The sequence below is a fragment of the Wolffia australiana genome, chromosome 12, assembly GCF_029677425.1.
Source record: "Wolffia australiana isolate 7733 chromosome 12, ASM2967742v1".
NCBI classification, from domain to species: domain Eukaryota; kingdom Viridiplantae; phylum Streptophyta; class Magnoliopsida; order Alismatales; family Araceae; genus Wolffia; species Wolffia australiana.
Window position 1 is genome coordinate 6968474 of NC_135846.1, and position 21514 is coordinate 6989987.

The 21514-nt window shown below is 37.3% G+C and overlaps 1 protein-coding gene across 1 annotated transcript; it reads right to left on the minus strand.

Annotated features, from left to right (window-relative positions):
* Window positions 1–18581: 18581 nt before the first annotated feature.
* LOC144710034 (uncharacterized) lies at window positions 18582–20834 on the minus strand. The gene has a single exon (XM_078583696.1). The coding sequence runs from the start codon at window positions 20732–20734 to the stop codon at window positions 18782–18784; it is 1953 nt and encodes a 650-aa protein (XP_078439822.1). The 5' UTR covers window positions 20735–20834; the 3' UTR covers window positions 18582–18781.
* Between the last annotated feature and the right edge of the window lie 680 nt (window positions 20835–21514).

Below are 21514 nucleotides of genomic sequence, written 5' to 3' on the forward strand. Positions count from 1 at the left end.
AATTTATTTGATTTTTGATTTGATATTAAGTACCCGTCATTGCTCTATTATGATTGGTTATTCCCTCTTCGCGTAAATAATAGTTGGATACATAACTGGCACTTAATCTATTTGATTTTTGATTTGATCTCGAATATTATTTGAATAAATATTAGTTGGATACATAGCCAACACTTAATCTCTAAGTTGGATTATTTGATTTGGTCTTGAGTCCCCTTAATCTTTCTGATGTCCGTGGTTATTCTCCTGTTCGCATAAAGAATATCCTGATACATAACAGGTAATTAATCTCTTAGATTTTTTATTGATATCGAGTATGATGTAATACAATGCAACAATGTCGTCGAATTGAATTACGTCACAGAGAGTAGACGAATGTAATGCAATACTTAAAACAACAAGGTGTAGTAAGTTATCGCCGAATAGATCAAAGGATAGGGGATGCCACGAGAAGTGTAGAGTCGGGCATGCTCCCGATGACCCGATAAATCAGCTCGGACACGAACGAAGATGGGGAGGCAATCACTGCTCGAAAGTGTCCACAATCCCAGTCGCCATTAACTCTAGTCCAATTCCAAGGAAGAGAACCCTATTCTCGACAGTGTGTGGCTAATCTTATGTATAAATCTATGTGGCAGAGGAACGCTGTCGTCAGTATTGAAGAAGATAATTAAGCTAAAATTTTTAAAAAGGGGTGGGCGAGAGAGCAGAACCTGTTGAAAGAGATGTCGACCAAAACACTGAAGAATAACCAATGCAATGGTTGATTCACACCGCACAATTCAGAATAGACAGCAACTGCTGATGGTGAGGCCTGCCAGAACACCGAGGGGTGACCAAGGCAGTGGTAGATTCATACCACATGACAGCAAATTAGACAGTGACTAGAGTCAAAGCCCGAAGTGGAGAATTTTGCTCAATTGATTTATCCAAGAACGCCCCAAATCAATATGTCTCCAAGGGACTGTTTACCACTGTTTCATTCAGAGTGGAGAAATCCCGTTGCATTTAGACAAGGCTTTGAGACTGCGATGAATCAGGTGATTGATGACGCCTGTGATGAAAGAAAATGTAGATATTGTCTTCTCAAAGGATCTTTATGAGACCTCACGGCATTCACCTTGCCAGTAAGAATATCGAAATCACAGAGATACATAACTGAGATTAGTTTTCTCGTCCAAGACGATTGAAGCCCACTTGAGAGACCTTCTCCTAATGGACCAAGTCAAACACAATACAACATATAATGAAACTAGGCCTAAACAGGTGGCCCATTAAAAGGTCTTACCATAAAGAAAAGATAAATATAATAAACTGGATAAATCATCCGGTCGACCGTCAAGCCGTGTATTTGAAGGCCGGGTCCTTCACGTTGGCTTGGGCATCTCGTCGTGGTTGCTGGTGAGCTTGAGTAGGATTGTCTTGATGGTCCTCCATCAGAGTAACCTTCATACTTCCAACGTGATTGGTTATTCTCCTGTTCGCATAATAATAGTGCGATACATAACCGGAAATTAATCTCTTACATTTTTTTATTAACATTGAGCACCCTTCATACTTCCACTATTTGCATAAATAATTGGTGGATACATAACCAGCACTTCATCTCATAAATTTTATTATTGATATTGAGTACCCTTCGTCTTGAATCTCTCTTTCCATAACTATCTCTGTCATCATCTTGGATCTCTCTTTCCATAACTATCTCTATATGTTTAACGAGAGGGTTTGGAAGAAAATGACGTAGTTTGTAGAATGATTGGATAAGGGCATGACTCTAGTCTTATACTGTGTAAGCAGTGATTTGTGCATTGTTAATTTCAGTAGTTGAAGGAACTTTACGCCTCTGTCCTTTTCTGTCTCTCTTTTGATCCCGTGAATTTTCTTCTGAGTCTCTCCACCTACTTTGATCAGATTCTACTTAATTTTATCTAAGATTTTTCATCTCTCTCAAAATTCCTCTAAATTCTTTAGATCTCACCAATTTTGTTCTTGTTCTATTTTAAATTCTTAAAGATTTTTCATTTTCCCCTCTATTTTAACTTCTTTAAATCCCTGTCTCAAAATTTGCCATTCAACTTGTGTCTGAATATATCACTTTAAAACTCCCTCTCTCTCTCTCTCTATAAACCAATTTTTTCCAAGTCTCCCACTTTCTATAGACCAACCTTGCCTGAATTTTTCTATCCCTCTCTCTCACTCTCTCCATATTTCTCTTTCGTTTGACCTTGTTTCTCTCTCTATGAATACACTACTCTTGTCCTTCTGAATCTCTATATCAAGATCCTTCCCAACTTTTATCTGACACACTCTCTCTACCCCATTCTCACCGGTTTTATCCAATCCATAGATTGATTTATTTTATGGTGATCTTTGCAGCCGGTGAAATTTCTGTTGGAGAATCTCAATGAGTACGAGTCCGCAGCAAGCGACCCCGGCGCCAAGATTCAGCCATCAATCATGCACTCCGATGTCATTAGTAATTCTCATGTGGGCATAAATAATAGTTGTTTTCTGATGTCATTACTTATTCTCCTGAGCACATAAATACTAGTTGTATACATAACCAACGCCAAGTCTCTCAGTTTTCATTTGCTATAGTTTCAAGTTCGGGAAAATAATTTTTGACAGAAATGTGATCCCCAAAAATCTCAATAAAAGGTGACAAATTTCCTTTTCTCCCTCTTAAGTGTACATATATTTTAAGGTAATTTTATCTATGAAAAAAATATTGAAAGTTTGAGTCTGGAGAAAAGCACTTAAAGAAATCAACAAGAAAAATTATAGCAAACGGCCGACAACAACTTAATTACATTCACAAATTTTAGTCAATAAATTAATTATTAAAATGTATTAAAACATACATCACTAAATCCTTAGTTTTTCGTCAAAAAAATAATTATTAAATTAATTATATTCATAATTTTCTATCAATAAATTAATTATTAAACAAACGTCACTAAATCCTTAATTTTTCCATCAAGAGACTAATTATGAAATTAATTATATTCATAATTTTCTGTCAAAAAATTAATCTCTAAAATGTATTTAAAAATAGGTCACTAAATCCTTAATCTTTTTGTCAAGAAATTAATTATATTTATAATTTTTTGTCATTCATTTAATTTCTAAAATGTATTTAAAAATATGTCACTAAATCTAGGGTTAATGCCAATTAAGAAGCTGGACTAGTCTCTTTTTGTAGACCATAAATAAAGTACAAGAGTTGGAAACGACTAGTCGCTTTTGACGAAGCTTAACGAAGGTTACGAAAGGGAGAGTTTACGAGTGGGAGACCTACCAGTCATGAGCACCTTGAAAAAGATTTCGTACAATTTCGGAGATTACGTATTAATCAATATTCAATTTTGTCCAAGGTTAGGGTATTCCCTATGTTGAGCCTACTCAGATCAGAACAAAACTAGTTGATTCTCTTTCTAAGGCTGGCCGTTCATGCTGACCTTCTTGTATAACCAGCTGAGATCCCAAGTCTCCAAGTGGGCCCTTATCTGAAGACAACCTTGGCTTTTTAGAGAATCCCACTCCTGTGTCGTAGGATTGTAGCTCGGCAGTCCACCGGGGGGGTTTGTTTATCCTTCCAGTTTTGAGTGTCTTCTTGGATAGTTATAACGGCCATAGGCGCGAGATGTACCTTGTAGGGGAGGGGGGGGCGGTCCCCTGGACATAGTCCTTGAAGGCAGTGGCTGCTTAGTCCATGGTCCATTGGATGGTCGGTGAAAGGCCAGAAATTGGAACACATTGATTCCGCTCGTTCCCGTCCTTCGCTTCAGGGCCTGTCCCTCGATGTGGTCAGTACGGAATACTGTTGGGCAGCAAAGCTTACACTTCTTCACTTATTATGACGGTTCACAAGGGCCTCTTTCCTCCTCCCTTTTCTGCTCATTCGTAAGGGTCCGGACCCCCACAAAGGGGGAGAGAGTCGACTGAACATCTCAGCCATTGGCGGGAATTTTGCCCACATCCGATCCCCAATTCTTGTTCACCCTGGATGATCGTGTTGGGTTAATTGTGACCTTGTATGATTGTATCAGGTGAGCAACAGCCGCTTCGTCACAGTACTGACTTATGGGCTAACAGGTCACACTTTGGCCAAGGATTAAGAACAGTATATTTTCATAATTTTGGACGATTTGATGATATATTGTTTTTAAAGTATTATGCGAAAAGGTTGGATAAGACCATTAATAAGAAATCATCAGATTTATGAGATTAATGTATATCGACAGGAAGGTTTGGCACCTCGATGTCGGCTCTTCGCCACCTGGGCCTGTAGTATGTTCCAAGGGTTGGGCTGTTCGCCCATTAAAGTGGTACGTGAGCTGGGTTCAGAACGTCATGAGACAGTTCGGTCCATATCCGCTGTGGGCGTTAGAGCATTGAGAGGACCTTTCCCTAGTACGAGAGGACCGGGAAGGACACACCTCTGGTGTACCAGTTATCATGCCCACGGTAAATGGTAGCCAAGGATGAACGGATATGGAATGCATCTAATAAGATTTCATTCTTGAAGATGAGTGCACTCATTTCGACTTCAGAGCTCAGTAGTATATGAGGCCGGAAAAATGGGGATACACGTTACGCCATGGGATGGAGGACAGAAGTATAAAGATTTCAAGAAATGGGGCAAGACGAGCCATTTATCATTACGATAGGTGTCAAGAGGAAGTGTAGTGATGTATGCAGCTGAGGCATCCTAACAGACCGAGAGATTCGAACCTTGTTCCTCCATGACCTGATCAATTTGATTAGGCATTCACCATCTATTTTCATTATTCAACTGATTGACAACATGAAAAAACCAAAAACTCTGCCCTCCCTCTCTATCTATCCAAGGGATGGAAGGGCAGAGTTTTGGGTATCCCTTCCAATCAAGAATTGGGGCCTCACAATCACTAGCCAAGATATACTAAGTAGCCAATTGAAAGGATCTTCTGATCAATCCAGAGATTGTTTTGATTCCATTAGAAATGAGGATTTAGAATATCACAAATTGATCGATCAAACAGAGATTCTGCAACTAAAAGAAAGATCGGTTCTTTGGGATCCTTCCTTTAGTCAAACGGAACAAACAGAAATAGAATCAGATCAATTCCCGAAATGTCTTTTTGGATCTTCCTCAATGTCCCCGCTATTCACGGAACGTGAGAAGCCGATAAATAATCATCTGCTTCTGGAAGAAATAAAAAATTTTCTTGGGAATCCTAAAGGATCAATTCTTTCTTTTTTCTCTGACAAATGGTCAGAACTTCATCTGGGTTTGAATCCTATTGAGAGGTCCACAAGAGATCAGACATTTTTTCAGAAAAAAACACGATGTTTCTTTTGTCCCTTCCAAGCGATCAGAAAATAACTTAATGGCTGATATATTCAAGATAATTATATATTTACAAAATACCATCTCAATTCATCCTATTTCATTAGATCGGGGATGTGATATGGTAGTTTTTAAGGATGAACCGGATATGGACAGTTCCAATAAGATTTCATTCTTGAACAAAAATCCAATTTTGGATTTATTTCATCTATTTTATGACCGGAAAAATGGGGGATACACGTTACGCCATGATTTTGAATCAGAAGAGAGATTTCAAGAAATGGCGGATCTATTCACTCTATCAATAACAGAGCTGGATCTGGTGTATCATAGGGGATTTGCCTTTTCTATTGATTCCTATGAATTAGATAAGAAAAATTATTGAATAGGGTATTCAACTCCAAAGATGAATCGAAAAAGAAAACTTTATTGGTTCTACCTCCTCTTTTATATGAAGAGAATGAATATTTTTATCGAAGGATCAGAAAAAACTCGGTCTGGATCTACTACGGGAATTATTTGGAAGATCCAAAACTCAAAATAGTGGGATTTTCTAGCAACAACATAATGGAGGCAGTCAATAAATATAGATTGATCCGAAATATGATTCAAATCCAATATAACACCTATGGGTACAGAAGAAATGTCTCGAACCAATTCTTTTTAATGAATAGATCCAATCACAACTATGAATATGGAATTCAAAAGGATCAAATATGAAAGGATACTCTGAATCATATAACTAATTATTCCATTATTATTCATTTAACTATTCCATCAATAATATAATTATTAAACTACTAAAGTACATCACTAAACCTTAATCTTTCGGTCAAGAAATTAATTATTAAATTAATTATCGTCATTCATAATTTTTTCCATTCATTTAATTACTAAAATGTATTTAAAAATACATCACTAAACCTTAATCTTATCCATCAAGAAATTAATTATTAAATTAATTATATTCATAATTTTTTCCTGTTCATTTATTACTAAAATGTATTTTAAAAAATGTCACTTAACTTTTTAATCTTTTCTAGTCAAGAGATTAATTATTAAACTTAATTATATTCATAATAATATTCCATCACAATAATTAATTATTAAACTATATGTAAGTAGAAAATGTCACTTCACTAATCCTTCATTTTTCTCCAATAAGAAATTAATTATTAAACTGTAATTATATCTTATAATATTCCATCAATAATTCAAAATTTAATAAAAAGTGTAAAAGAAAATCCTTAATTTTTCAACATCAAGAACAAGAAATTAAATATGCAATTAATTTTATTATTAGTTTTTGTCAATAAGTTAATTTATCAAATTTAATAAAACAAACATCACTAAATCCTTAATTTTTTCATCAAGAGCAGATGTGGAAATACTAACACAATAATAATGGCATACATATTCCATTAATTATTAAATTAATTATATTCATAATTTTTCGTCATTCATTTAACTACTAAAAGTACTTAAAAATACATCACTAAAACCTTAATCTTTCGGTCAAGAAATTAATTATTAAATTAATTATATTCATAATTTTTTTCCATTCATTTAATTACTAAAATGTATTTAAAAATACATCACTAAACCCTTAATCTTTCCATCAAGAAATTAATTATTAAATTAATTATATTCACATTTTTTTGTTCATTTACTTACTAAAATGTATTTTAAAAAATGTCACTTAATCCTTAATTTTTCTGTCAAGAGATTAATTATTAAACTTAATTATATTCATAATATTCCATCAATAATTAATTATTAAACTATATGTAAAGAAACTTCACTAAATCCTTCATTTTTCCGTCAAGAAATTAAATATGCAATTAATTTTATTATTAGTTTTTTGTCAATAAGTTAATTATCAAAATTTAATAAAACAAACATCACTAAATCCTTAATTTTTCCATCAAGAAATTATTTCATAAATTAAATATATTCATAATTTTCTGTTAATAAATTATTTATTAAAATGTATTAAAAAAACATCATGGCTGTCATCCGTGACGACCGTTCCATCATGTCACGCATCCACGGTCACCCCGTCACCATCACGCCGTCTTCGTCATCCATCACTGTCACCGTCACCAGCCCTGAAAACCATCACCATCGCCGTCACGTCATCCGTCACGTGTCTGTCACGGTGACATGTGACGTGACAGATGATGCTTGCCATTCCCTAAATATCATAGAAGAGTTCTCTGATAAGTTATGAATGCATCAACACTAAATCAGATGAACAATTAGGATTTTATTGTTCTCCGTACCCTAAGTTATCCTTGGAGTATCAAGCAGATGTGAGAATACACTAACACAATAAGCAATGGCATACATATTCCCTTGGTATCTTCTAGAGCATGATGTCTAGCTTTGCACCTCATGGGCTAGAAATTAAAATTAATTCTCAGTCATTAATTAATCTATATGATGATATAGTTAATTAATTTGGAAGGCCAATAAAGGTTATTGATCATTGAATTCATTAACTACACAATCATGGCTAGAGGGTCGTGGGACGGTTTGGTACAATTTTGAAAATAAATCACAGCTTAAAATTTTACCTGACTACCCTAACATGTGATGTTTTGGTACAAGTAGCTTAAAAATCAGAGGCATCGTTAGTAAATTATAGGTCAGAGATGTTTTCAAAATTCTCAAAGACTGTAGATAATTATGAAAGAAAGTATTCCACTGTGGAGAATGTATAAATTGAATGCACCTTAATATTATCTAACACAACAAAAAAACTACTGTTATTGATAATTGATCATCTGGAATACTAGAATATCCCAATATAGATTTTTAAACAGTAATTTATCATAAGGAAAAAAAATACCGCAAAAAAAGCAACTTAAAAAATTCTCAAGAGCCTTTTTCATGGATCATGGATATATTCATGATTTCATTAGAAAATTCCCTCAACATGGATTTTCTAAATGATAAATTGTCAACATATATTATGACAGGTTGAAATCCTCACTTATACTGTCAATAAGGGGAAATTTTCTGAAATTTTCAATAACAAAAAATAAGCATAACATGTGGTAGAAACTTTAAGTAAAATCTTCGTGAAGGATGAATATTCTTCCTTCCAATAACATATATTTCCCTTGAAAAATATTTTGCTTCAAATTTTAACATAATGAGCATACATCTCTTGTTTTGAAAGTTGATAAATTAGTTCAACAAGTGAAAAGAATGACAGATGTATACTAGAAATGACAAAATGCATGCATGTACGTCTAATTAATAAGTCTTACAATGAAAGCTAGAGAAACCATTCAAAATTTCCATGGAAACTCTCCACAGTAATTATTTTTTAAAGATGAATTTTAAATCCTCTAAAATGGATTGAGTTTCTTGACCCAAAAGGGACATGCAAGTTTTCACACTTAGGAGTAAATTTCCCTTTTCTAGAAAGTAAAGGTTGATGGATATTATGTGGTCGTTAAGCCAATCACACTACCATGTTTATTTAAGTTCATTGAATAAAAGATTTGCGTTCATTATTGTTCCGTGTGATGTTTATATTGAAGTCCATGAATACGAGCAATGGCTTAGTGAATTATGATGAGATTGTAATACAATGATCACTAGTCTTTAAACATGTATTCTAAATATTCCTATTCAATGGATAGTCGAGACGGATATCGAATTATCCGGATAGAATAGCACTAGCTGATCCTACTTATACGATAAGTATAGCTGATCCTGTGGCTATTGGTGTGGCAACACTAAGGACAAATAGTGGGTTCTCTTTGGAGAAAGAGTTCATTGAATTGATCTGTACAAATCCCTGAATGGTATTATACCTAAATGTCAATCAGGTTGATTCAAGTCACGGTTGTATAAGTGATCCACTGGCTTGAGACACCAAGGACATCTCGTGAGTGGACGCTACATTTTGACTATGACTTATGAGCCTCCAATTATGGGATTAAAATTAGTTACAGATCGGATGTAGCAAGAAGCTTACGAAGATGATTGAGTGGTCAAGACGGGATCATCTGCCCTTGGTATAAGAGGATATTGACTCAAGGAAGACGATGTAGAAAAATCCTTGGCCAGGATAGTGAGTATATTGGAGAAGGCGTTCTCCAATGATCCTCATTATGCATCAGTACTAATCGAACGACGGATTAGGGTTTGACGATAAACCATACCCTATGTTGTTTGAGAGTCTCGTGCGGATGATGGATTATACATATACGCTAACCAATGATGATAAAGGTTCCATGAGAGAGTTCGAGACTACTCGGTATCTTCTAGAGCACGAGGTGTAGCTTGGCACCCCACGGGCTAGAAACTTAAACTATCGATTGGGTTAGATCGATCCTTATTTTATTAATCTATATGTTGATATAGTTAATTAATAAGGTTGGTCAATAAATGTTACTGGGTCAATAAGGTTGGTCAAGATTTTGAAGAAGAGTTGAAGAAGAAGGAAGACATGGAGATCCAAGCGCCGAGTGATTGTGTGGATACTTCTGGAGGCTAGACGCGTGAACGGCTTCAGAATGATCTCGGAGCGGCAAAGTCAAGGTTGGAATGAGTTCCCCAAAAGGTACTTTCAATGTTTTGTTTTAAAGATCAATTGTGAATCAATTTACACGCTTCCTCATTCATGGAATGTGTTTTCGATGGCCTAACCAAGACACCAAACCCAACAAAAGTAACATGTCATTCTAAAGCATCTTAAAAATATTTAAAAATTATCTTAAATTGTGTGAATAATCTTTAATTTCCATCAAAATTTGAATATTTTCATTGTTTTTCTTCTTATGTCATGAAACTTTGAATTTTTACTGATCGGTACATGTTAAAAAAGTGTTCTAGAGCCACAAAAAAATCATTTAACTTAGTTCAAGAATGAGGGAGATATATTCTTAAGCTCAATGAACCCAGCTATGTCACCGTAATTTTATTGATATTTAAATATTGTTGATTTTAATTTTGTATTAGTTCAGTCTTGATCATGTCTTTGACAAATCATTAGGCTAAATCAGAGAAGATCAAGATAAAATATAAGATGAGAAAATATTATTGGAACCATTTGGGAAAAAAAATTGGGAGTGACTTATTTGTATCATTAATTCCATTTAGATCTTGATCTCAAATATAGCCAATGGCGCTCTTTAGGAAGAATGAAGAAAAACATGTAACATTAAAGTACTATAAAACATTGACTTCATTTAGCTTCAGACTTGGTAATAAAATTCTTAAATAAAATTAGATTGATCAGAGAAAGAAGAACTGGAAAAATCTAAAATGATCGAATGAGTTAGTAGATTTTTATGTTAAAGGATAACAATACAGAGATTGGGACTATGATGAATTCTTGAGAAATTGACAAAAAATGAATTGAAATGGTAAAAATAATATTTGAAAAATATTGTACAGGAATGAAAATAATATTATTAGTGTTATAAGGTCAATATTGGGATAATTTAATTGAGACTAAGATCTTGAGTGATTCGAATCGAAAGCAAAAGATTGATGTTGTCACAAGGATAAAAGAGCTCGAAACTGCATTAAGAATGAGTAAAGCCATTTTATCACTAGTATTTGTAGTGTATAACTATTATGTGAATAAAAACAAGGTGGGTGGTGATTCTCAATGTGAGATTAAGTGGAAAATTCATTAATGAGAAATCGTTTGAGAGAAGCATTCAAGGGAATTACACTTTTTTTAATTGGCAAAAAACACGGTGTCGGGTACGACCAACCCCTAGGGTTGTGCCCGTAGACCGATCTAGTCGTGCCTTAGACACCACCCAGAGATATTTTATTTATTAAATGTAGTGTTCAACAACGTTTATAGGCATGGAGTGAGCGTATATGTCCCAATTACACACGAACCCTACTCGCCCATGCCCTTGATGCAGAAAAGTGAAAAGACATGAGTGGTACCTATAAGTAGCCAAGAGAAGGTTGCTCGTCGTCGTTAGTGTGCTAGAGCATGCAACGTGGTAATGCCTGGAGTGTGCACACTCCCCCTGCCATTCGCAGATGTCAACTTGTGGTGCACGGTAGGTAGGCCTATTAGGCGAGATGGCAAGCTCTCCCGCCTCTAGTGCTCCATGCAATACGCTAGTCCCACGGGCCCTCCTTCGACAGTGTGCAACACATATGAAGAGCCGGCAAGCCATGGCGCTCAACGCGATAACATCCACGAGCTGCCTAAGGGAGTCCCTGACTAGAGAGGAAAATAGAGGAAGGAGTTTGTGTGCATACCGGTTAGCAAGGGCATCTACTGTCTAGTTTCCCTCGCGTAGATGGTGACGAACACTAGTCAAGCGAGGGCAACAACGCATGATGTCTTACCGCCGCTGGCACATAAACATGCACGACGCATGTCAACCAACGCCTGTGAATCCGAATCTACAACGATATTGTGAAGGTTTTGTTCCTAGCAAATGAGTAAACCATCATGTATTATCATAGTCTTGACTATTGTATTAGTTTGAATGCCATAAAAATATGAAAAAGCAAAGAGAATGCTCCCTGTATGGTCACAGAGAATATTGCCCCCTCCGACTGGCTTCGAGTTCCCTTTGGCCGAACCATCTACATTTAGCTTGAGGATGTCAATTGGCGGTGGATGCCAATGGACAATCTGCAGCCAAATGGTGATGGGGCGAGGGTTACCGAAGTACCCCAAGTGTGAAGGAGGTCGCATGTGAAGGCTGAGCTGCGGGCGAGGGGCGCTATGAGATGGTGGGTACACTTTATCCATTGCTTGACGCGGTGCAAGATATCGAGTGCTCGCTGATAAACCATAATTTAGGTTAAATAAGTCGTATAAGGATGATTTATGTAATAATATTTATAAAATTTTCCTTACTTAGAATAGGGTAAGTAAGAGTCAAATCCTCAAGGAGCAAGTAATGAGAGAGTAAATTATAATTTAAAAATATTTTAAAATAACTTTCTTTGATGAGATTATATATTATTAGAATTTAGTTATTTGGTAAAGAGAAAATTAACTAAATGATAGAAAACTAGTCAAAACTATTTTAAACAAGTATTTATGTTGTTTATTATAACTTCTAATGATTTATTATGATTTTTAAGAATTTTCTAGGTTAAGAAAAACTTTAAAGATAAATAAAACCTTAGGACGTATTTCCCGTCGTGAAATTATGGCAGAAATGAGTAGTGGATGAAAATTGATGTAAATTTTGCTGCAAAATAAATTTTTGAGTGCCGTTTGATGTGTTGGAAAGCTTGAAGTCTAGGCTATCCTATGGAATTTTACCTAAACAAAATGGTGAGAAAATTTAAATTAAGACTTCAGGAGATCACACGAACCTTATTGTCACATCCCTTAAGGGCCAAGTGGTGCTCTTTCTCCAAGAATCTTGATCACCCTTGAACTCTCTATCCCACACTCCTGTAGCAAAAGAATGGATCAAAGAAATCTAATGCACTAGGCCTCCAACAACAAGTTGGGAGCATACATTCAATATGAGATACAAAGAGAGGGGAGAAGAGAATAAATAGAAGTGACCTAACCCTCCCAATCATTGGATTTCATTCTAAGGGATTGGAGGGTTAACATTTCTTCATTTCCAGCCTAGAACCATGTGCCTGCCTTCTCAGATTTAAAAATAGATCATTCAAATTCAAATTATTGGTTAGTTCCACAATTCTAGCCTTTAGTTGACCTTGTCTTTAAGGAGGTTTGAATGGACTTCTAGAATGGGCTTCTTATGTATTGGGCCTCATCTCATTATCCATTTGATTTCTAGTTTCCTCCCATTTGTATCTCAAAATTTCCATTACATTAACCTAAGTCATGTCTACCAAATAAAACTCTAAGAAGATGTGAGAAATCCACTTGACTCCAAAGAGTCAAGTGGAGTTAGTCTCAAAAATTAATAAAATATATAAAAATAGAGCTTAGGAAAATAAATAATAAATTTCTCTTTTTATCTTTAAATGGTGAATAATGCTAGTAAAAATCTAAAAATATGACGTGAAAATTAAGTATAAAATCATTGTTTTACTGATCTAAATTACGATATCAATTGCACAAGGGTGCCTGCAAAACGAGAAGAATTTTACCCTTTCCAAATCTCATATAGTAAGTAAGATATGATGACGTGAAGACTGGCGAGAGAAAAATCGTAACAAAACACGCTAATAGTGTCAAATTAGAGGGGTACATAGTAGTAAACAATGGTGTGTGATTTGATGCCAACAGTCTAGGGCAATGTCACTATGGAAGAAAATGTGTTTCATAGTCTTAACCTGGAAGGAATCCGGGCAGCAATGACAACATGAACTGAGAGAGTGTCCTATACAGGTCAACCAATCATTAGTCAAGAGGCCACGATGCATAAGTTTCCAGAAGAAGAAGGAGACGCAGGTGAGGATTGCCAAATGCCAGATGAGGCGACTCCATGGATGGGGGGGATCTCTCTCGAAAATGCTCCTAAGAGGACCGACATGAGAAGGACCCATCAATAGTGGGCGTCCAAATAGGTCAGTCATGAGAGGTCCCCAAGGTAGTTTTCAAAGCTTGTGGTAAAATTTCTGGTGGGAGGCCATGTTGCTCCCAAAGGTGGCGCGTGTTGCCCATAAGCAACTGTGCCACAATAATCAATCGTTGTCGATGAGGGGTGAAGTGGGGGTGGCAGGCTAAAGACTCATCAGCAAGCCAGATATCATACCACGCGCTAATCACGCCCTGGCCGACATACCAAGGGGTGACATTGGCTATCTCTAGCCTATATCACTGTCAAATCTGCCATTTATGATGTCCTTTGATGTCTGACTCTCGACGGACCCATTTATTGTACTTTGCTAAGATGAACTCCCCAGTGGGAAGTGTGTGGTTTGCATACGCTGCACACACTTCTTTTAAAGCATGTCTTGGACGTCGTGAGGGAGACTGATCCCTAGACTCCCCTCATCCGTCGGCCGACAAGTTTTCTCCCAAGAAACCCAGTGGTGGTGACTATCTCCCTCGAGGTTATCAAACCATAAGAAATGTGCGCACAATCGCTTTATACAATGGAGGACTATGAGTGATAGTGAATGAACCGCCAGGGTATGTAGTGGGATGCTCATAAAGATATGTCAAATAAGCTAGATGCATCCTCCAGAGAATAGAAAATGAAGTGTCCATCCATCTAGTTTTTTACTCAGCTTGGCCAGCAGAGGGGAATTACACTTAGCTGTGGAATCCTTGGGGAAATAGTAGGGAGTTGGTATGTCATCAGTTAAAGTAATTGGCATTTCTCTTTATTTATAGGTATACATTTTTAGTGACACAAACTATTGGTAATAACTAATGAGAGTGAGATTATGGGTAAAGGTGCCTAGCTAGGATGATTGAGGAATCTCAAAATTATATAAGTGCTTGTGTCATTCCTTAGAAATTATCAAATATATGTTTAGTAGATGGCTAATTATTAAACAAGCATCACTTAGGACAAATAAAAATTTGAATATCGAATTCTAACCTCTAAATGTTATACATATGATTTCTTAGCAAATATAGTCGTCTTTGTGTATGTTGTAAGGTCCGACAACTTTTTTTACCATACATGCATATGAATTGACACGACCTCCAATACAGAAAACCAATTGAATAGTTGAAGCATAATGTTTTGCATTGAGCAGACCCTATAAATGTAATTAAGGTCTTAATTAACAAATGTTTTGCACTATGATGGGTTTTAAGAAATTTCAAAGTAACTAGAACAACATGCACTTTGTACACAGTAAAAAGATGCGAATCATTTTTCTTCCAAGCTTCAGATTTCTTTACTTTGACTTTATGTAAACATAACATCCAGTACGAATTTGTATCTTTTTACTCTTGCTCGTAAACTCCGGCTTTCGTTAGTAGAACCTTACATTTATAAATGTATTCTCAACTATTAAACAGGATGATTTTTTATGAACCATTGTGAGAAGAAAATGAAATTTGTCACCTTCAAATTTTCGAGGAAGGGAGTTTTAAATGCATATAGAACAACTACCTTAGTGTTCACTGATTAGAAATTAACTATCATAAAAGGATGTACTCTCTATAGGAAATGGTGCATGATTTCATTAAAAAACAAATCAGAATTGGGAACTCAATTTGGTTAAATAAAATAACATGATTTTTTGCCCCATTCTCAGACAAAAATAAGTATGTTCATGATCCTTAAGTCATACTGATGATCCATCATTCTCTGAACATAGTTCATATCAATTATCGTATAAGGTAGAAGCCTAGAAACTCAAAAATTAAACATGCATAGCTGCAAATTTATTGACAATTTATTCAGAGGAGAGGAGCAGATTCTGAATTTATACATAGCATATAAATCAGTATTGACTCAGATATGACAATTTATTTAGACAACAGAGAAACATGAGAGGAACAGATTATAAGAAACAATATCATAGTGCAATATTGTAACCAACACTTTTATGATCTTAACTTCAATTCAGAGGCATTAAAAAGTGGACCTAAATCAAGCCTTATTGTGGCTCTAGAAGCCATTGAAGCTCAATTAACTGAGATGATGAAGCTCAATTTATCTACTCAGTTGTTACTAAATAAAGTTAAAGGTCATGTATAAATTGAATACAATATCATACATAAGACTTAATTGACATAACACCAGAGCAATGATTGAAATTTTAAGGAGAGCTATAAAAATAATGGTGACTGGGCAGCAATAGAAGTAATCATGGACGGTAAAATGCAACCATCGTTCAAAAATAAAAATAAAAATGAAGGAAGCTGGCACATCGTTCAAAAATAAAATGCAACCAAAATTGAATTTTATGTAAAACCTAAAGTACCCCTTTTGTCTTGTGGGGATGAAATAATTGAAGGGATTCATTTAAAGTTGATATTTGGGGTTTACATTCATTCATTTTGAATAAAAAATTATCTAAATTTGTCATCACTTCAAATTTTATAAATGTTGGGGTCCCTGTTGGAATTCAAATCCAATCACTATACTGAACAAATATTGGTTAAAATTGCATTCATTTGGAAAATAGAAGACCAAGTATATATTTTTTCAATACTTTGCCAAGCTTTCAAGTTTCTTATTCCCATAAACTGGTTTCTAGAGTTGTATTATTTAAAGTTCACCGTTCTGGCTCCAAATGAGCTAATTTGAACCAATATCTGAGGAGTTTAATGATAGGATTGGAATTGCAACAAAGCCCCCACCATGTATAAAATTTCAAATGATAACAAGTTCATATAAGATGACTTCTGTTGCATCTTATACGAATTGAATCGTATGTCAAAAGACTAATGGCAATACACACCGATTCACAAGGCAACCTCATTATCATAAAGTTTCATTGGAAAAGGGCGAAATAAATATCTCATTTTATTAGAAACACCTACTAATTCGAGGACGATCAATGAAAATAGCGATTTTGTAAAGCTCAAAGCTCCAAATTCGACCTTTAATCTTAGTTGAACCTTAAAATCCAACCTCGGTCATTGGAAAATTTCTGTAAACATTTAACAAGGTCATACATAAGTCAAAAACCGTGGTCTATCCATGGCCGACAATATGCATTAATTGAATTTGTCAAAATGCAGATTTTTTTTGAAAGAAATTTGTCAAAATGCAGATTAAAAGGCACAATGTAAGGGACACTCACAAGAAAAACAATCGTTTGCTCGGCACATCTTTAGAGAGCCCACTGTTAAAACCTATAACATTTACCGTCTGTTGAAAAAAAGCTTTTGACGTAAATTAAAGTGACGAAATTGCAATAGACAAGTCGTTTTAAGTTTTTTCTGAGTTATCTTTAATTGGGTCATTCAGCTAATGAACGAAGAGCATAGATTTTCTCTTCCAATAAATAAGGGGTGATCCGAGCAAAGTAATTAGAGTGTTATCATCAATTCTATTGGAAATGCAACCATGCATTGATGCACGTCAGTATAGATTTCGAGTTGGATCAAGACAGAAAAATATAGAAAAACAAAACGAACGCAAATGATGCTTCCTCTAATAGCCAATACAAAACATTACTGGCTAATTCGATAAAGTTCAAAGTGGAAGAGAAGCGAATGCATAGATTTTTGTGATCAGCTTTTAAAAAAAAAGATGTTTGTGATTAGTGCACCTCAAAGTTTTCTTCCTACTTATGATGATTTCATTTTTTGCACTTCGAGGTCGATCCATGGTCAGAGATGATGCATTCTTCATTATCTGAAGTCGTTAAGCAAGGTGTGCAAATACTGAAGTTAACACTTAAACTTATTCTGAAAGGTAAAAAAAATATTGAGTTTGTGGGACGAGTGAGAGAGTGACTCGCGAGGAGTAACATGATAACGATAAATGGAAGACAGAGGAAGCAACGCCGAAAAGATCATAGGAAAAGAAATAAGCGAAGATGATAGAGAGTTTCTTACGACAACTAAATGAGTTGTTTCTCCAGGAGATTGCGTCAAACAGGTCATCAATTGCTAAGATGACGAGGTGATTAATGTTATTCATAATTTTCGCGGATCGAGACAAAATAAAGAGTGGAAAACGCTAAAAAACAAACGTCACCTTTTATCCGTCTGCAATCTTCCCCTGAGAATTACGTCGCACGCTTTGTTCCCTATCTTTACTATGAAAATAAAGATATTAAAAATGAGAATTAATGCACCGATGAGCAAAGAAATTACGTTTGATCAATCGAACACCACGTTTCATGATGTTTTTCCACCATCTGTGTCAACCGCGACAGTAAAAGAAATACTGATAAGCGACAGAAACGTCTGGTTTTTAAAGTGTAATTCATTGAAATTCTTCAGTAGAGTATAAGCATTTTTCAGTAGAGTAGAGTATAAGCTAAATAAAATTTTTTTTAAGCATGTTCAAGTAGCTAGAGAATCAGCTAATAGTAGTTCTTGTAACAAAATTTAAGCAAAGTAGAATCAGAGCTGCATTCTGATTATGCAACATTTCTGGAAATATATATACCAGTCAAAACGATGCCTACATAGATTGAAAAATGTGCTAAACATCCGAGACAATAAATTATCAATTTAAAATAACATTCGGGATCGCATTTACAGAATCTACATCGGCAAAAGAAAGTTCATGAAAAAAAATCTACATCCGCAAGACGGAAAGTTCATGAAAAAAATAAATTATCAATTTAAAATGACATATTTATGATATCATTCTTTGATCCAACAAAGGTACAAACCAGATGATTTTCCCGTCGAAATATGCCCAATGAAATGAAGGCAGAAGAGTGACACACAAAAAGGCTGATCAAGCCCGAATAATAATTAAGAGTCGGCCTAAGTATTCATCAGATGTCAATGTTCATGGGCATATACAAACAAATGCAACTCCTTTAATCCCCATCATATCCACTTCACCAAATCATGATTTGTAGAACCCAAAATACTATACAGAATTTACAAATTATTTTTACCTTCCGCAAATACTGTCATAAAATTCCACCATGCCGAAAACCCCCATCCACACAGTCAGTTCCAGGGGTGTCCAGCCCACAGGGCGAATCATACCATTTCGTATTCTCTGTGTAAAACCCATCAACCTGTATAACAAGATTCGGATCTGTGACCATTCCCCCATCATGTCTCACAGGCTTTATCAACTTGGATTCTTCAACCTCTCTCGAGCAAAGAATACTCTTCTCATCGAATTCTTCGCAGTCCTTCAACAACCATTTATCAGACTTGCAAGTATCTCTCATAACCGCCTTTGTGCTTTCGCACTCATCTCTCATTCTATCCCACGGCACCATAGACCGGAGAGTCCGGCCGAAGATCGAGTCCTCTTCCTCCTCCTCCTCTATGAGCTCCACATGTTTACCATACAGCCTATCATGCCCGCTTCGAGGATCACCATCCCAATGCCCAAGTTCCTCATCTCCAACTACGCTAACATCCTCGGCTCGATGCTGTTTATCGATGATGCTTCCCTCACAAGCACTTCTAACTCTGGATATAATGTCTGTGAGCTCCTGGGAGAGAGAATTAAGCAAAACCCTGGGCATCTGCATCAACTTTCCCTCAAGAACCCGAGCTTCGGCTTTCAATTCCTGCACCTGCTGTAGAACAGAAAGCTGGAGCTCATCCTTCTCGTCTTCGCCGAGCAGAGAGACGTATGAATCAGGCTCAGCTTCCTCACTAACTCCATAAATGGGATCTTGATCGGCGCCGCCACCCCGGTAGCCGATAATCCGATGTATGATCCTTGCGTTGCCGTCGAGAGGACCCGGCTCGTGCCCAGTATGTATAGCATAGAGCTTGAACACCGCAGTTCCTTCTTCTTGATAAACAAAGGTCTTGTCCTTCTCATTGTAATTGGAAATTGGCACAATGGCGCGTATCCTGAACCCACAGCCGCATCGTTTCGAGGCGTAGGGCTCTCTCTTCAGCAGCTTTGATTTCCTTCCCCCGGCCGTGGACGAAGACGAAGGCTCCCCGGCGCGGTGGCAGGCATAATCCTTCACCTCTGCCATGAAGGGTTTGTATCGAATGTACTTCTGCCGGATGCAAAGAACAACCTTGTGCTTAGCAGCCAGTTGCTGAAGGCGGGCAGGGACTTCCTTGGCGGGCACGTCGAAGGATTCGGTGTACTCGAAGCGGCGGCGCTTCGTCCTGCCGGAGTTCGAAGCCGGGCCGCTGCCAGAGCAAATTGGGCAAGAAGCTACGCACACACGGATGAAAGATTCAGGAATTCCGTAGAATTTCGCGCCCACAGTCCATACCTGCTTGATCCGATCAATGGTGTCCTTGAGGCCGAGGTGGCGGAGATCGGCGTCGCCGTGGAACGAAGTAACGATCTCCTGCCATTGATCCGTGTGGGAGACGTACTGGGAAGCGTTGCTCTTGAAGTAGAGGAAGGTCTCGCCTTGCTTTGAATCATGGTGGGCGTTGAGCTTGTCCTGGATGCGCTTCCAGGCGGTGAGATAAGCGGTATCCTCGTTTCGATCCTTCCAGACCGATCTCCAGGATTTGAGCACGCCTGGCGGGGTTGCGCGGCGGATCTCATCAACAGACGCGATCCGACGATCGAGAATGCACCGCACCATCAGCGCGTGGGATTCTCGATTGAAGGTGTAGAATTGAGAAGAAACATGGGGCTCCGGATCGACGAACGGGGGGGGATGTCGAGGGACGACGGGGCGATCAAAAGCTTCGCCGATTGCGACGGAGCGGATGGAAATCCCCCAATCGCGGCCGTCGGCGGGGGATTTGCGCGATTCTTCCTCGTCTTCGTCTTCTTCTTCCTCTTCGTCGCGGAACACCATCACATCAGGAATCATCGCCTGCGCGTTCATGGCGCGGAGATCTTCCCGGCAAGCGGCGGCCTCGTCTTCGTCTTCCTCCATAGCTCGAACTGGCCGGCAGAAATCGAGGGTTTCCGCCATTGGAGCAGCACCGAGCCCTCTCTCTCTTCGGGAAGAACGAACACACAGATATATACTGATAATCGATATAAAGAACAAACGGTCACCGCCTCTCTCTCTCTCCCTACTCTTTAACTTCGAAATTGGAGTGGAAGGTATCTTCACCGCCCATATTCTTACCGCCCTTTTTCCCATTTTTTTTATTTTATTTCGTTGAGAGCGACGGTTCCCGCTCGAAGGCAATTAAAATAGCCGTTGAAATTACCTGAGCGAATTGCACGGAATAATAAACTATGTTAATATCTCCCAGTTAACTGGCATGACTGGACGGATCCTCCGTCTGTTTCGTCCCGGTCTGGCATCCGTTACCGAGGATGACGGATGACGTAAATGACGGACGAATGGGAATAAACTATGTTAGTATCTCTGAATTAACTGGTAGGATTTGATGGATGACGGATCCACCGTCTGTTTTTGTCCCGGTACGTCACCAGTTACCGATGATGACGGATGACGGGGAATAAACTATGTTAGTATCTCTGAATTAACTGGTCGGATTTGGCGGATGACGGATCCCTTACCCAGCGTTGAAGACGACGGATGGTGAGAATGACATACAGATGGAAATAAAATATCTTAATATATCTCAATTAACGGGTAGGGTTAGACGGATGACGAATCCTCATCTACTTCGTCCAAATTAACGGGTAGGATTAGACGAATGATGACGAACGGAACGGGAACGCGGTCAGTCATCCGTCACGGAAATCTGGACCAAATAGTTTTGAAAATAGAAGAAAA

Coding starts and splice junctions, on each gene's coding strand:
- LOC144710034 (XM_078583696.1), bottom strand. CDS start 20,734: ATGGCGGAAACCCTCGATTTCTGCCGGCCAGTTCGAGCTATGGAGGAA.